The 16,877-nt window shown below is 41.2% G+C and overlaps 1 protein-coding gene across 3 annotated transcripts in view; it reads left to right on the forward strand.

Annotated features, from left to right (window-relative positions):
• The window catches only part of GNPTAB (N-acetylglucosamine-1-phosphate transferase subunits alpha and beta), a 77,118-nt gene that overhangs the window by 54,661 nt on the left and 5,580 nt on the right, over nt 1-16,877 (forward strand). For all 3 annotated transcript variants that reach the window (XM_053254204.1, XM_053254203.1, XM_053254205.1), the window contains 9 exons: nt 257-427; nt 1,933-2,056; nt 3,055-3,258; nt 4,945-6,071; nt 9,219-9,418; nt 10,892-11,111; nt 13,819-13,932; nt 15,334-15,419; nt 16,679-16,777. In XM_053254204.1, the coding sequence (XP_053110179.1) occupies nt 257-427; nt 1,933-2,056; nt 3,055-3,258; nt 4,945-6,071; nt 9,219-9,418; nt 10,892-11,111; nt 13,819-13,932; nt 15,334-15,419; nt 16,679-16,777 (2,345 nt within the window). The remainder of the gene's footprint in view (nt 1-256; nt 428-1,932; nt 2,057-3,054; nt 3,259-4,944; nt 6,072-9,218; nt 9,419-10,891; nt 11,112-13,818; nt 13,933-15,333; nt 15,420-16,678; nt 16,778-16,877) is intronic.

A 16,877-nucleotide genomic window follows, 5' to 3' on the forward strand; every position in this document is an offset into this window, starting at 1 on the left:
TAGTGAATCATGTCCTAAATGGTATTGATAACAAGGACCCTTAAATTACTGCCTGTGTGCAGCACATTAAAAAAACCAAAAATATGATCTTAGTTAGGTATATTTATTTTCAGGCTTATTCATACAGGTAAAGCTTTGTGTTCTACAGTTTCACAGCATATGGGGAACAAAAAGGTCTCCAAATCATGTTTGAAACAGGTTTTGAAATCTGCCATAGGATTTGACCCTGGCATTTTCCTTAATGTTACCATTCTAGGATATATTTCAGAATTTGAGTCACTTGCCTACCTTTAGTTCCCCTGCCATTGAAAGCCACATTCACCGCATTGCAGGATTGTCCCAGAAGTTCATTTATCTAAATGATGATGTGATGTTTGGGAAAGATGTATGGCCTGATGACTTCTATAGTCACTCCAAAGGTCAAAAGGTAAGTCACTGCAAAATTGTCCAGTGTATAGCATTTAGGAATCTTAACCAACAGCTGTACCTCAAAAGTCCAGTTAGTTTCCTTCTCACTCAACCTGTCTATAAGAGGTGACTAATGAGAGAAGAGAACCTAACAATCTACTGCATTCTGATTCTTAGAAGTCACTGTATTTAAAGTTATTTAGATAACTTCTATGAGAATTCACAACAGTAATTGGTGATAACAAAACCTTCCTAGTCTTGGAATGTATCAGGAGATTTGATGCTATTTGTTAGGGCTTGAATTGAGAGATCAGTTGCCTGTCATGTTACAGAAATGTATTAGTATATTAGCTTAGCAAAGTTAGAAAGATTGAATTATCAGCAATTTCTACTGTGCTTATCTTATATATATTTAAGCTTTACATAGAATAGTAAGATACTATACCTCTTGCATCTCATGACCTCACTGTTTACATTTGTATCTCTCCTAAAAATGTGTGTGTGCGCGCATGCGCGTGCATGCATGCATGCCTGTCAACTGAGGATACACTAAGAAGATAAATAATGTGTATTAGGATCTCCAAGATCAAACCAACAAAGAAGATCCCCAACAAAAATGTAATGAAAAGCAAGCACTAACTTGATACAGTGTAGTTTGATAATTGACAATATTTGGAATCTAAGACAAGACAAAATGTAAGTGATTGGAAAACATATCAATGAAACTAGGTATGTGGCATTGGAGAGTTGGTAAAGTCCATAGTGGGGAGAGTGATGAGAACAAAACAAATGAACTCATACATCCACAATGGTGACCCGATGACCTCCATTTCGCTGTGGGTCTTTCTGAGGCGGAGAATTGTCCAACAAGTAATGCTAGTCTACATGCTCCAAAGCTCAATTATGTTTACAGCCACCTCTATTACCTCTGGAGAATTCTCTCAGAGAACCATGTTCTTGTAAGGTACAAAGCTACTCCACTTGCAAGTACTTGGTTTATTTATATGTTTTCTAATCACTTGTGTTTTGTCTTGTCTTAGATTGCAAATATTGTCAATTATAGAACTGCACTGGATCATATTAGTGCTTGCTTTTCATTACATGTTTGGGGATCTTACTGTTTCCTGTTGAACTGAGGATTCAGTACATGCATCTGATGAGCTATAGTTCACAAACGTCTGTTCTACAATAAATGTGTTTGTATTTAAGGTGAATCCAAGACACTTTGTTTTTGTAAAATAACTCTGAATCAAAACAGAAGTCACTTTCTGGTCCACAAAAACATCAGGACAGTTACTTTAAAGCTTTCTGCCTTACTTTCAGAGGTTGGGAAATTCTCACCTTTTGTATTGCCTGATGAAAATGAGAAATGGCTTGTCCTTTATGTAAATCTGGGTTAACATATATTTAGTACCTAATACTGCAAAAACAGTTTGCTGTGCAGAGCTATGTTTGAAAATGCTTTAAAAACAACACGAATAACCTAGAATGAGAACAGAAGTGTGTTTTTGTCTCCATTATCAGGTTTATTTGACTTGGCCAGTGCCAAACTGTGCTGAGGGATGTCCTGGATCATGGATTAAAGATGGCTATTGTGATAAAGCCTGTAACAATTCTGCATGTGATTGGGATGGAGGCGATTGCATTGGTAAGAAGTTTGGAAAATTGGCCTTTTGCATTTCAGATATTTGGGATGGATTAGTTTGCAAGTGTGAATAATTCTTCATGTTAGTACTTTGTTCTTGCAAAATATGTGTAGCCAAAGAAATGAGGGTTCACATTTATGAACTCAGAGACAGGCCAGTTACTCTCTCAAGGCATTCTGGTCCTTGTCTCAAGACAGTAGAATTTTGAGCATCATTGTGTGGCTGCAGCTGCCTTTTATGTTACTATATCCTTAGTAAAAGAAATGACTTCATAATATGATGACACTTGTCCCACACAGAGATTATTCATGTAAGGGGAAAGTATATGGCATTATGTCTGAAATATGGTGCAAGTTTGTATTTTGCTGCAAGTAAACACATTGGCTTATAAGTCCTACAGCATAACATGGGTGTTGCAGAACCGCTGTGGGACTCTAACACATGCAGCAACAATGTTGCACAGGAAGGAGAGCTGGTCTTGTGGTAGCAAGCTTGACTTGTCCCCTTAGCTAAGCAGGGTCTGTCCTGCTTGTATATGAATGGGAGACTAGAAGTGTGAGGTGATAGAGCTGCTCTGAGAACCATAGAAGGTTTCAAGTTTCCTCCCTGGCTTCTCCAAGATAGGGCTGAGAGAGATTCCTGCCTGCAACCTTGGAGAAGCCGCTGCCAGTCTGTGTAGACAATACTGAGCTAGATGGACCAGTGGTCTGACTCAGTATATGGCAGCTTCCTATGTTCCTATGAAGGCAGTAATGGAATTATTGACTTCTTGTGAAATCACAAGTCACATGCCACTTCCATTGAAAATAATGGCACTGTCACTGCATGTGTTAGCACCCCGTATTAAGAAATCATGAATAAAGAACTGTGCTGGGTTTAGATGTTAGAAAGCAAAGCTCAAAAACAATTTTCCTGGCATGCACACTGTCTTTTTGAAGTAGCAGTAAGCATGTATTTATATTGTTTGTTTGTCGTCCCCCCCACTTATCCCCCTCTTAAGGCAACAGTGTGGGTAACCGTTATGGAGGTGGTGGTGGAGCAGCTGGAGGGGCGGGGAATGTCCCACCCTGGCAATTCGGTGCAGGAATAACCGGAGTCTCCTACTGTAACCAAGGCTGTGCAAATTCATGGCTGGCTGATAAATTCTGTGATCAGGCATGCAACGTCCTTTCTTGTGGTTTTGATGCTGGTGACTGTGGACAAGGTATGTCGAGACATGTATAGTCAAACACATATTTTGAGGTACAGTTTTTCAGTTCATTTCAGTGTATAACTGGTGCAGTCATTCAGTCTGGATCTGTAAAAGTAGCCTGTTGGATTCACCTATACTCCACCCATGCTTGCTTGAAAGAATGCCCTATGAAGCCTACATCCAGCACTCGGTGTCCAGTAAGAGACATGTTAAATGTATATTCTTTTTAAACGAGTGGAGAAAATGGCCAGGAAATCCAACTTATTAAACTAGTTTTTCTAAATCTTTCTCCTCTTCCTTCCTGTCCACTGTTCCCTCTAAGGTACTCACATGTGTGCACACACCAACTTCCAGGCTCCCGTGCAGCAATTTCTGGTGGCCGCACCATCTCTGCTACCACTGGCACCCTGTTCCCCGTTCCCACCCCTGGCTGGGAAGCATTTCCCCCTCTCCCCAGGTTGCTGCCACTGCCTCCTCCCTCCCCCACCCCCCGCTGGCCGGGCTTCCACCTCCTCCAGTTCCAGCTGCAGATTTCATGAGATCTGCAGGTGGAGCATCCAGAGGACAACGGGAGGCAGTGGCGGCTTCCCCCTCCCCCAGTGGCTGCAGCCAAAGGAGAATGGGAGGTGGAGGCAGCTCTCCCCATCCACCCCCCCCCCCCAGGTAGAGAGCAGAAAGACCAGAGCTGGGGGCAGGAGGCGGTGGTGGTCTCCCCCACTGGCAGGGGGGGAAAGGGTTTTTTAAAATTGTGCACCATGCTAAGCGTGGTGCAGTAGTCATCATTAATTGGTTGGGGGGGGTGTGAGGGAGAGGGAGAGGAAGAGTGAATGTGTGTGTTCGTTTAGTTATGTGTGCACACTGACTTGATGCTGCCACCCAGGACAAAACTCTTTCTGTTCACTGATTATAAAAATTAGAGGGAACACTGTATCTGTCCCCTACCATGTTTAGGCCTGTCTAGCTCCAAAAGGCTAGCAAAGGCTGGTGCAGTGGTTAAGAAAACACTTTTAGGTTTTTGACACTCCTCCCCCCCCCCTTCAATTTGCTGGAGTTAAAACAACTCTGGTGAAGGGGGCCAGAAATATTATGTGATGTAATAGAGCAAAGCAATGAGAACGGGTAGCCTCTCTGCTACCTTTTTATTTTATCGATATGCCGTCCTTGGCTTTGTCACACCTTTTTATATGTTCATTTTTAGATGAACTCTTTGGGGAACAGGGTTCCTCCTCTTTTTGTATAAGATTCTATAGCCCACCTTGAATCTCTGTGATAGGGTGAGGTGCACACAAACCATTTTTCCATGTCTCATCCAGAAAGTTGACAGTCTGATTGGTTAGCTTCCATACCCTGTCTGATCATAGCTGCAAAAGTAAATTTTAAAGGAAAGATGTGGCTGAAAGTAAATGGCAGATCATGAGATCCTCCAGTGTAGTATAGTGAATAGGAAGGTGGACTATAACTGGGAAGATGTTGGTTCAAATCCTGCTCAGAGATTAAATGTACTAGGCTGACTGTGGGTAAACATTCCCTCTCAGCCTAACCTCCCTCACAGGGTGGTTGTGAAGATAAAGTGGAGCATGGGAAGAGAACAAGGTGTCTTGAGCTCCTTGTAGGAAAGCTGGGATAATGAATGATTATTTTTAATAATAATAATAATAATAATAATTAATAATAATAAAAAATTATTTCTTGTTCCAGATCACTTTGATGAATTGTACAAGGTAACTCTTCAAAGGAATCGGACCCATTATGTTATTCCAAAAGGCAAATACCTGCCTTATTTCAACTTTGCTGAAATAGCAAAGAAAGGACTTGAGGGTGCATATAGTGATAACCCAATAATCCGCCATGCCTCCATTGCTAACAAATGGAAGACTATCCACCTGATAATGCACAGTGGGATGAATGCAACTGTAATCCATTTTAATCTTACATTTCAAAGTAAAGATGATGAAGAGTTTAAGATGCAGATAATGTTGGAGGTCGATACGAGAGAGGAACCAAAAACCAATACAACTTCCACCCCGAAAGCTGAGGATGATGTGAAAGCTACAACTTCAGTGCCAGAAGCTGAAATGATATTTGAGGATATTCCTGAAGAAGAACGTTTTCCAAGAATTAAGAGGCGTCGAAATGGTACAACAGAGAATCTGGATGGAGATGTTGCAATTCAACTAGTTAACATGTCTGCCCTTCCTGAAGATGTGAAGCTTGCTCTGCAGAACCTAGACTTGCAGCTAGCAGTTGGCGACATCACTTGGAAAGGGTACAATCTGTCTAAGGCTGCCCTCTTGAAACCCTTCCAAATGCCGCCTGCAGCAACAAAGACTGCCATCGGCAATTCCCAGAACACAAAGGAGGAGGAAGAACATAATGGCTTGACTGGTAGGAAGAACCTCACTGTTGGGCGCAAATCTTCCAATAATGGCAAAACAGAAGTTGAAGAAAGAACTCACGGAGCGTTTCCACTGGAATTTGCACCTACTTCTGTGGCAATGAAAGTGAACAGTGATTTTCCACTAACACACAGCTCTGCATTAACATCCAAATCCACCCGTGTACTCCAGAATGCAGCTGATAGATATGAATCTCGGGAGAAAATCTTGAATGCCCTCCTGCAGAAGGAAACTGGGAAATCAAAAGAAATTAAGAAAGAGAAAATTGTGGAGGAGGAGAAAGGATATGTGGGTATCAATCCATTGCATGTTGAGGAAGATCTAGAAGGAGGTCCAGCCTTACCAAGAAGGAAGCTGCAATATTTCACTGGAAATTATCGAGGCTTTTTGCCTTGGGAGAAACACAAATATTTCCAAGACCTTCTTGATGTGAGTATCCGAAATGCTTGGAATAAGATCAAGAGAAGAGTATTTCAAAGTGCTTAGTGCAGCATTGTGGTGTCTTGAACTAATTTTATTGTGGTGGGTTTTTTTAGTGCATTTATATACCACCAAAACCTGTCTCGAGGCAGTTTACATAAAGTTAAAACTCAAAAGTCACAAAAATTAACACAGTCAAGCAATTAAGACAATATAAACTTTTAACAACTATTTATGATTAATCAAAAGCCTAGTTAAACAGCTGCATCCTGAGAGTTTTCCAAAAAGCTTCAAGGGAAGTTGAGGCTCTAATATTGGCTAGGAGTTTGTTGCAAAGCTTCAGAGCACGTATAGAGAAGGTCTGACCCTGAGTCACCAGTGGAGAAGCTGGTGGCGATTGCAAAAAGGATCATTTTACATGATCCCCACTGCACGTTAAGATCATCGGAGGAAGTCCGTCTCCAGTAGCCACCGGTTTGTCTGGTGGCGACGCAGAGGCGGGCCTTCTCTGTAGCTGCTCCTGGGCTGTGGAATGCACTCCTGGAAGAAATTCGTAATTTGAGATCATTGCTGTCCTTCAGGAGAGCCCTTAAAACCTACCTATTTGGCCTGGCCTTCCACAGTTTTAAATGATTAACTCTTTTAAATTGTTTTAAATTGTTGCCCTGATTTTCAGGGCTTTTAGCTGTTTTATTGGTTTTATTGTGTTTTAATAGTTTGATTTTAATTGTTAATTTGTTTTAATTGTTTTTATCATGCTGTGAACCGCCCTGAGCCATTTTGGAAGGGTGGTATATAATTCTAATAAATAAATAATAAAAAAGCCTCCACAAACAATCTTATTAAGAAGCGGTGGGGCTCATAGAGAAGCAGATGGTTTCATAAATCCTCTGGGCCCAAGCTGTTCAAGACTTTATAGGTAATTACCAGCACTTTGTACTTTGCTGGGAAACTTATTGGTTTTGTTTTTTTGGTTTTTTAAAAAACATTTTATATCCCGCTCTTCCTCCAAGGAGCCCAGAGCGGTGTACTACGTACTTAGGTTTCTCTTCACAACAACCTTGTGAAGTAGGTTAGGCTGAGAGAGAAGTGACTCACCCAGAGTCACCCAGCAAGTATCATGGCTGAATGGGGATTTGAACCCGGGTCTCCCTGGTCCTTTTGGTTTTCTCTGGGGAACAGCCAAAGGTGGCTGGGGTTTCTATGGGGAGGAAGAGGTAGGGAAGATCCCTTGTGCAAGTTTGTTCAGCTCACGCAAGGATTAGGAGGAGGGCTCCATCCTATTCGGCAGCTGTACCCAGCTTTTTAACAAAGTAGGATGAAAAGACCTCCAGCCCAGCTGCTGCTTAGCGAAGATCACTTTCTCCTCGTTTTGCCTTGCTTTTTACTTACAAAAGATAGGGAAATGAGAGCATGCACAGTTCCTGAACATGAATAGGATGCATCTCCTCTCCTATTTATGTATTTATTATTAATTTCATATACTGCCTTTCATAAAACTCATCTGAAGGCTGTTTACAAAAGACAATAAAATTCCATAAAATCACATTAAAATATTAAAATCAATTACAATCATAAACACATTAAAACACCAAAAAGCTGCAGTCATCAAAAGACAGAGTGGCTGGGAAATAGAGAGATTGGCAATCCCTAAGGGATAAAAGCCTGAACAAATAAGAGTTTATAGTTGTTTTCTTAAAAGAAGCACAGACACCAGAGAACGGACACCTACTGGGAGCGTATTCCAGAGCCTGGAGGCAACAGCAGAAAAGGTCCTGTCCCATATGCATATGTAATGATCATGAGAACAGCCCTAATGTCTTCTGTTCCATGGAATCCAAAAAGTAGCATGGCCCGTGTCTGGCCGTCACATCAAATAGTTTGTTTATACCTGATTGCAAGTGTAGCAAATGAAGCTTGTAGTCTATTTCAGTGTTTCTCAACCACCGGTCCCTGGACCGCTGCCGGTCCCCGAAGGGTTGAGTGCCGGTCCCTGACTGGGAGTCAACCCCCCCCCCCGAAATCAAGGCACTCACTTCCTCAATTTTGCACATGGCACGGAAGAGGAAGAGTATCACGGAGGCATGGGACCCTTCTTGTGCCTTGCCTCCACGTGCTGCTGAGATCTTCCTATAGCTATCTTATTCCATATCTTTACAGCTTCAAACTGTATGCGATGCGGGGGCATGGAGGAAAAAGTATGGCAGTGGGCGCCACTTGAAGGGCTGCTGGTTCTTGCATGCTCATTGTTTGCAGCCAAAGGTTGGTTGATTGAAACCCAGCTGCCTGTTGTGGTCGAGGCGCCTTGAGAGGGAACACTGTTTCCCTCTTGCATCAGTGGGGCTTGCTTGTATGTTGTTTTCATTGGCCCCATGTAGCTTTTGAATTTTTCCAATGGCCCAGCATCCCCTCTCCATTGAGTAATCACAAGCACCTCCACTCCAGACATACTGGAGACAAATTTGTTCACCCAGGCTTTTAGATTCAGGGGTTCTCAACCTTGGGTACCCAGACGTTGGTGGACTTCTACTCCCATAATCCCGAGCCATAATGGCCAAATGCCATTGTTGTTGGGGGTTATGGGAGTTTAACTGAGGGACCCAAGGTTAAGAACCCCTAATATTCAATGTTTGCAAAAGATTCCAAATTTAAATATTTTAATGCTTATATTATTTTCATTCTAAACTGCCCAGAGATGCAAGTTTTGGGCAGTATAGAAGTCTGATAGATAGACAGACAGACAGACAGATAGACAGACTTGAAACCCCTTTACTAACTGCTGGTCCGGGAAACTGCGCATGAAGAATGTAGCGGTCCTTGAAACTCTGCACGAAGAATTTAGCGGTCCTTGACTCCAAAAAGTTTGAGAAACACTGGTCTATTTGTTTCAGGCTGAGATGTGGTGTGTTGTGGCTGACTTTCTTAGTAATGTATAGCAAATCAAGCTAATCTCTATTCTGTTTGAGCACAGTCTTAGGCCTCCAGTATTCTTAAAGAATTAGTGAAATGTTTAAAACCACTGCTGCCCTGCAGGCACTAATGAAAACAGCTGGCATTCCATCAGGCATGCAATCCCACGTAGGAGTTATTGGGCAACTTTTTATTATTTTGTTGGTAATATAAGCATGATGTGCATATGCATTATTTTCTACCCAGGAAGAAGAGGCATTACGGAAGGAGATGGCTTATTTTACAGATAGTAAACTGGTTGGGAGGCAGCTGAAAGATACATTTGCTGATTCTCTCCGATACGTCAACAAGCTTCTAAATGGCAAATTTGGATTCACATCTCGGAAAGTCCCTGCACATATGCCTCATATGATTGATCGAAAAGTGATGCAAGAATTGCAGGATATGTGAGTCTCCTCATTTTTTAAAAAAATTATAAATACAATTCTGCACTTGAAACAGAGATAACCTAAAAATATATGCTTCTCAAATATGTAATTTGAAATAGGGATAGAGGATGGCTTCACAGATGAGGAGATAAGCCTGTTTCTGGGCTGTACTACTGGAGATTGTAGGTGGGAGCTCACATTATGAAATGCTTCTCCAAACCAAAAAGAAAGAAACCCCACGCCCCCAGAAAATTAGATGTCAGGGAAAAGGCTAGGCCTTCTGCTCGACACCTAGCTTTCTATGCATAGGCATAGCATGTATGCTAAATAAATAATAAATTAAGAATAGAAGAGTCTTCATACGAGTTCCCACCTACAGTCTCAAGTGGTACAACCCAAAAGGAGGTATATCTGCTTTAAGGTTCACTTGACTGAAACTTTACCAAGAAAAATCTGGGAAGTTAGTTCATATATACATAGAAGCTTATCTATGAGCATGTACCTTCATATGTGTGACTGCTTGTAGAAAACATTATTTCTCAGGCTATTTGGCCATCTGCAGTTAAGCACTGTTTTATATTCTATATAGTATATATTATTACATTTATATCCCACTCTTCCTCCAAAGAGCCCAGGGCAGTGTACATGGTTATGTTTATCCTCACAGCAGCTTGAGGTAAGTCAGGCTCAGAGAGAGGCGACTGGCCCAGAGTCACTCTTTGAGTTTCATGGCTGAATGAGGATTTGAACTCGGGTCTCTCCGGTCCTCAGGCCAACACTCTAACCACTACAACCTGATGGGGATGTGCATGAAGTGTGGTTCAAGCACTTTTAAGGAAAATAGAACGGGAAATTTAAGAAAATGGTTGCTGACTATGCAAATGGCACCGGCACCTGCCGAGATACCATGAATGTGCTGACGGCGTGTGCGGCTTTTGGGGACACATGCTGCCCCAGCAGGAAGCTGGAAGGGGATATGGACCTGCTCTCCTTTTTCTTAAAGTTCCCGTTCTATTTTCCTTAAAAGTGCTCGAATTGTGGTTTGGGCACATCGCTACACCACGATACATCCCTGCATCATATCCCTACACCATTATCCCAACCTACACCAGCACTAGGGGAGAGGGTGGCATGTGCTCAGTGAGCACATGCTTTGCATGTAGATGGTCCCAGTTTAAATCTCTAGCATTTCCAGGCACGGCTGGGAAATATCCCTGTCTGAAAATCTAAGCAGCTGCCGCCAGTCAGTGTAGATAATACTGAGCCAGATGAACCAATGACTTGAGTCAGTATAAGGCAGCTTCATATGTTTATGTATTTATCTTAGTTGAGTTACTCTCTGCCCCTCTTGAGTGTACCTTTTGAATGACCTAATTATATAAGGTGATGTCCATATGGATATCACCAGACAACCAATTTGACTCTATATCCCATACTTAGAAGTAGTCTGTTTGCAAAAGCTGATAATTGATTCCCATTCTTTCTGGACAGATTTCCTGAAGAATTTGACAAGACCTCGTTTCATAAAGTACGCCATTCTGAAGATATGCAGTTTGCCTTTTCATATTTCTACTATCTCATGAGTGCAGTTCAGCCACTGAATATTTCCCAGGTTTTTGATGAAGTTGATACAGATCAATCTGGCATTTTATCTGACCGGGAGATACGTACATTGGCTACAAGAATTCATGAACTGCCTTTAAGTTTACAGGTAACCTTTTTTAAAAAAATATTCACCCTGAAACTCCATATAATTATCACTGCAAGGAAGAAGAAAAATAATGAAAAAATGTTGTGTTCCATGGTTTATTAACCCTTTTGTGCTCTTATTAGTTTGGAATACTTTTTTAGCTTTTGTAGAAAAACACTTATTACTTTAAAAAAAACATAAGAAGACTATGAAGAACTTTTACAAATTTAGGAACTAAGGCCACAGTCTTATGGATATCTACGTGGAAGTAGGTCCCATTAGTGAGACTTATTTCTGAGTAAATATGTCTAGGATCAAGTTGTAACAATGCAATCTGTGTCCTATTAATCTTAATACCTTTTAAATTTCATCCTTTGTTTAGAGAATGGGCAAAGTTGCATGAAGCTCACAGGTTATTATCATTTATTACACTCTTATCCCAACCTTCTTCTAAGGAGCTCGGAGTAGGGTGCATGTTTCTTTCCTCCACTTTATTCCAACCACCACCCTTTGAGGAAGGTTAAGCTGAGAAAACGGATAACTAAGAAATCCAATGTCTCAACTTAACCTACCTCAGAGGGTCAACCTAACCTACCTCAGAGGGCCTTACAAACTAAACTCCCTCAAGGAAGGGGAGGACACAAATATAGTGGAATCTTTTATCTTAAATCCCCATTCTTGTAGAGTTTCTGTAGACATCAAAAAATGTTCATTGCACTCAGAAAATAATGCAACTATTGCTGATCAATATCTTCTTATTGCCAAGAAATATTCTGCACATTGTATAGAAATGACGCTAGACCTTGTACAGATAACTGGCGGTGTAACTGACTTCATTTCCCCCCAGCAACCTTGGTATTTCATTTTGCTTTTGTCTCTCCTCTCTAGGCTTGAGTAAATTTCAAATTCAAATATATGACTAAGCAGAGTAAAAACAATACTGATTACGTGCTTAAGTCTCACTGGCTTTTGGGAACTATTCCTGTCCTTGAAAGAGGCCCAGTTCTCACTGAGATTGTAAAGCTGTCTCAGGTTGTACCAGTTCAGACTCCAGTTGAGGACTCTCATAGCAATTTTCCTCTATACAAAAATTTCCCTCCACATGTAGTCCTTAACCTGCAGTCTTGAGTGATACAGCCTACATGAGTTTGTCAACAACCAATCATGCCAGACTTAATCTGGCTCCTTTTTTGATACTTACTCATTTAGTAGATCATTGAAATGCTGTTAATGTAGTGATCTTGATTTCAGAAAGCATTTGACAGAAACTCTGATGATAAGATGTGGTCTAGATAATGCTACTGTTAAGTGGATTCACAGGTGGTTGAATAACTGTACCCAACTGGTACTCTTTTATTATTCCATATCAGCCTGGAGGGGAGGTATCAAGTGGAGTGCCACAGGTCTCTGCTTTGGACCCTGCGTGGCTTAATATTTTTATAAATGCCTTTGAGGAAGTTAGAGGAGATGCCTATCAGATTTGCAGGTCTCACAAAGCTGGAAGGGATAGCTAACCTCTTAGAAGACAGAATCAAGATACAAAACAACTGGGCCCAATTCAAACACTGGGCCAAAACCAACAAAATGAAGTTCAACAGAGAAAATGTAAAGACTTGAATTTGGCTAAGAAAAAGGCATAGAAATAGAATGAGGAAGACTGGCTTGGCAGCAGTACATGTAAAGAGGATGTAGGTTTGTTAGTGAGCCACAAATTGAACTTGAGCCAGAAGTGTGATACAGCTGCTAAAAAATCCCAAATGCAGACTTGGGCTGCATCAACTGAGGCATAGTGTTCATATAACAAGAAGTAATCATTCAACTCTATTCTGCGCTGGTCAATTCACACTTTGAATAACATGTTAAGTTCTGAGCATTGACTTCTAAGAAGAGCACTCATAAACTGGAATAGGTTCAGAGGATGGCAACAAAGATGGAGAGAGGTCTGGAAACCAAATCCTGTGAGAAATGATTAAGGGAAATGGATATGGAACTGTAGCTCAGTGGTAGAGCATCTGCTTTGCATGTAGAAGGTGCCAATCCCTGGCATCTCCAGGTAGGGCTGAGAGAAATGCCTGCGTGAAGCTGCCCTGGGGAGCTACTGCCAGCCAGTCAGACTAGACGTGACTGAGCTAGATGGGCCAATGATCTGACTCAGTAGATGGCCATGTCCTGTGTTCTTACTTTAAGCCTGGAGAAGACCAAGGAAAGACAGATAACTATCCTCAACATTTTAATGGGCTACCATATAGAAGGAGGAGTAGACTTGTTCCTGTAGATTTATGCATTTTTTGTTGCAGAGCAACCCATATCATCAGTATGCATAAAAGCAATTGGAAATAGGATATAGCAAGGCTAGGACCAATGGGTTGAAGTTGCAAGGAAACATTTAGGCTAGTCATGAAGAGGGATTTCCTAAGACTGTTTAACAATGGAACCGTCTGCCTCATGCAGTAATGGGCTCTTCTCTAGAGGATTCCACACAGAGGCGGGGCAGTGGTTTGTCATGGATGCTGTAGCAGTTTCCTGGACTAGAATGACTTCCAGGTTCCATTGCAGCTCGAAAATTCTGTTGTTCTAGCCCAGTAACTGTCTGTACCTAATTCTCACTCATATGTTTGAACAGCGTTATAGATATGTGCTTTTTATGAGTGAGAGTCATGTTCATTTAATTTTAAAGTTTGAGTTACAGATATAAACAATATGTAATATTTTGCTTTTTTTCTGTTAGGATTTGACAGGTCTGGAGCAAATGTTAATAAATTGTTCTAAATCCCTTCCAGTCAACATCACTCATATTAATATCATACCACCAACTCAGGAAGCATATTATGATCCCAATCTGGTAAGGAACTGTTACAGATGGTTTTTTTTTTTTTAAATCTCAGCTTCCCTTCTGATTGTATGTACAAATTTCAGAACAGTTTGCTAAAGATGCAATCCATGCATGCATCTAACACTTATCTCTGTATTCAATATGTACTAGGAGTCCTGTCCACAACATTAATGTATTTTAGCTACAATTTTTATTCAGAAATAAACCTCTAGTTATCATCTGCTGTAGACATATCCAAGGTGTGAACAAACTGTAGATTTATGCATTTTTTGTTGCAGAGCAACCCATATCATCACTATGCATAAAAGCAATTGGAAATAGGATATAGAACAGCTCTAATTCAAGATACACGAGCTCAAAACTTCTTTGAATGTGTGGAACTAGTTCTTTGAATTTGAATTCTGGACATAACTTTTATTCAAAGAACCAAGAAAGTAGCATTAAAACATCACTTTAGGAGGCTAATTCTGACAGAAGTTGCTATTTATTGTTCCATCAATGTGCATGGCACTTTACAAAATACAGAGGGAGAGCTTCTCGCCTGAAGGGGCTTGCAATTTGGAAAGTAGGCATGGGGAAATGAGGGTAATAATATGCATTTATTTCAGTTACACATATATGGGCTTAGTTACAGTAGAGCAGGGGTTCCCAGTGGTAGTTCTCCAGATGCTGTTGGATTACAACTCGCATAATCCCCAATGGGAGTTCTAGTCTCAGCAATATCTGGGGGCCCAACATTGGGAATGCTTGCAGTAGAGGATGGGGTTGCCTTGTTAGATCAGCTCAATTCAGTTATATTTTCAGTATTCTGCCTTTGTTGTCTTAATGTCTTTGTTATACTTTCTTCAAAGGAATAAAATAGCAGCTTTAAAAAAAGCCTTCTTAAAATAGTAGCATAATATCTTCTGTTTCTATCATCATGACAGAAATTATTTTTGAGCTGTTTTAGCTGCTGAATTTCCAGGAACAAGGCTAAACCTATAAAAGGCTTCCCTTGAGAATAGGAACATGGTTTCTCAGAATTGTTTGTGGGCTTGCCGCAGGGCTTGGGTTAGGCTTGGAATAATACAGCTAATAGATATCAGCTGTTCAGATCTTTCTTGGCATGTTTTCCTGGTTGGTATTGATTGGCTTACACCAAAGTGTGTTGCTTATCTGCTGCTGAATACTGAGTTATGTATCTTGTTACGTATGAAATGTGTACTTGCTAAGAAATATTTACAAAGGCTATTTTTGTTTTCTGTAGTATTGGTATCAGAATGTTTGCTTATTTTTGCTCATCAGTGAGCAATACATAACTTTATTTGTGGATGTAATGGAATAGTTGGGAGTTACCTACAGAATATTTTCTTCTCAAATGTGGAAGAGCAATATGTATTTATAACTCTTCATTGTTTGTCCCATTTTCAGCCTCCAGTGACTAAAAATCTACTCACCAACTGTAAGCTTGTGACTGATAGAATTCGTAAAGCATACAAAGACAAAAACAAATACAGGTATCCCATCCCAGTCTTGCATAATTGAATTGTCAAGCAAAGAAATACACAAGTAGAGAGGCAGCTTTAGAATGAACTGTATGTGTGTGTGTTTTAAAATTAAATAATTAAAGGCCTTCTAGTGATCAAAGCCTGACATGGCAGAGCTGAAGTAAAAAAATAATTTCTGCTTAAAGTAGGATTACTTGTCAATGATTCTTTATCTATCTTCAACCTTGCGAGTCATGCTGAATATCTCTATGCTAACCACTGCACATCCCTGCCAGGAAGTCTCTAATCTCTCCCCCTTGCTCATGGAGTCAGGGGAGAAGGGAAGGCTCAAGCTCGAGGCTGAAAATCTATGGCTTGGCATTAGCTCTGAATTGGATACATAGGAAAGTGCCTTACACTGAGTTATGCCATTAGTCCATCTAGCTCAGTATTGTTTACTCTGACGGGCATAGGCTCTCTAGGGTTTCAAGCAGAAGTCTTTCCCAGCCCTACCTGGAGATGCCAGGGATTGAGCCTGGGACCTTCTGCATGCTAGGGATGTGCATGGAACCAGTCTGTGCACTCCCCAGGAGGGTGTGGGGGGGTCATTTTAAGGGACAGGGAAGGTGCTTCCTATCTGCCCATCCCTGCCTCGCTACATTCCCCCCGCCAGCACTCTCCTAAACAGTGTGCGTGCAGGGCTGCAGTGTTCCTGCTTGCAGCCCCGTTCACCATTGCCATGTTGTAGGGCAATGCTGAGCAGGGCTGCAAGCAGGAGCACAGCAGCCCCACGCTGTTTAGGAGAGCGCTGGTGGGGGAAAGCGATGGGACAGGGATAGGCAGGTAGGAAGCACCTTCCCTGTCCCTTAAAGTGACCTGCCCTCCGAACCGGCTCGGATGCAGGACCTTTGGGATGCTTCGGTGCTCAGGAAAAGGTGTGCCAAACTGGTTCCATGCACATCCCTACTACATGCAAGGTAGATGCTCTAGCACTGGGTTATGATCCCATCCCCAAGGAAAGGGGCAAGAAGAAACAAGGCCCTATAGAGATAACTCAGCTTGACAGTTGCACTTGCATGGGAAGGCTCATCACCAGGTAGCTTTCAGTCTCCATGTTGCATCTGTAAATGAGAATAATTGTGACCTAAGTAAATAAAGATGACAAACCAGTTCAAAAAAAAAAATCGGTTATACTGGGATATATTGTAGAAATTCATTATAATATGTAAGATGTCTGTTTCTACTTTACATGTTTATGTTATTCTTATGTTTCCTTTTGTAACACAAAGGTTTGAAATCATGGGAGAGGAGGAAGTTGCCTTCAAAATGATCCGCACCAATGTCTCTCATGTAGTTGGACAGCTTGATGACATTCGAAAAAATCCCAGGTACATTTATGAAGGGCATTCTGTGCGAGTTTGAAATCATCTTGCATTCTATTTGATAAAAATAAACCCCTTTTATAACATGTCAGGAAAGAAAAAATTG

Source organism: Hemicordylus capensis, chromosome 5, assembly GCF_027244095.1.
Source record: "Hemicordylus capensis ecotype Gifberg chromosome 5, rHemCap1.1.pri, whole genome shotgun sequence".
Classification (NCBI taxonomy): domain Eukaryota; kingdom Metazoa; phylum Chordata; class Lepidosauria; order Squamata; family Cordylidae; genus Hemicordylus; species Hemicordylus capensis.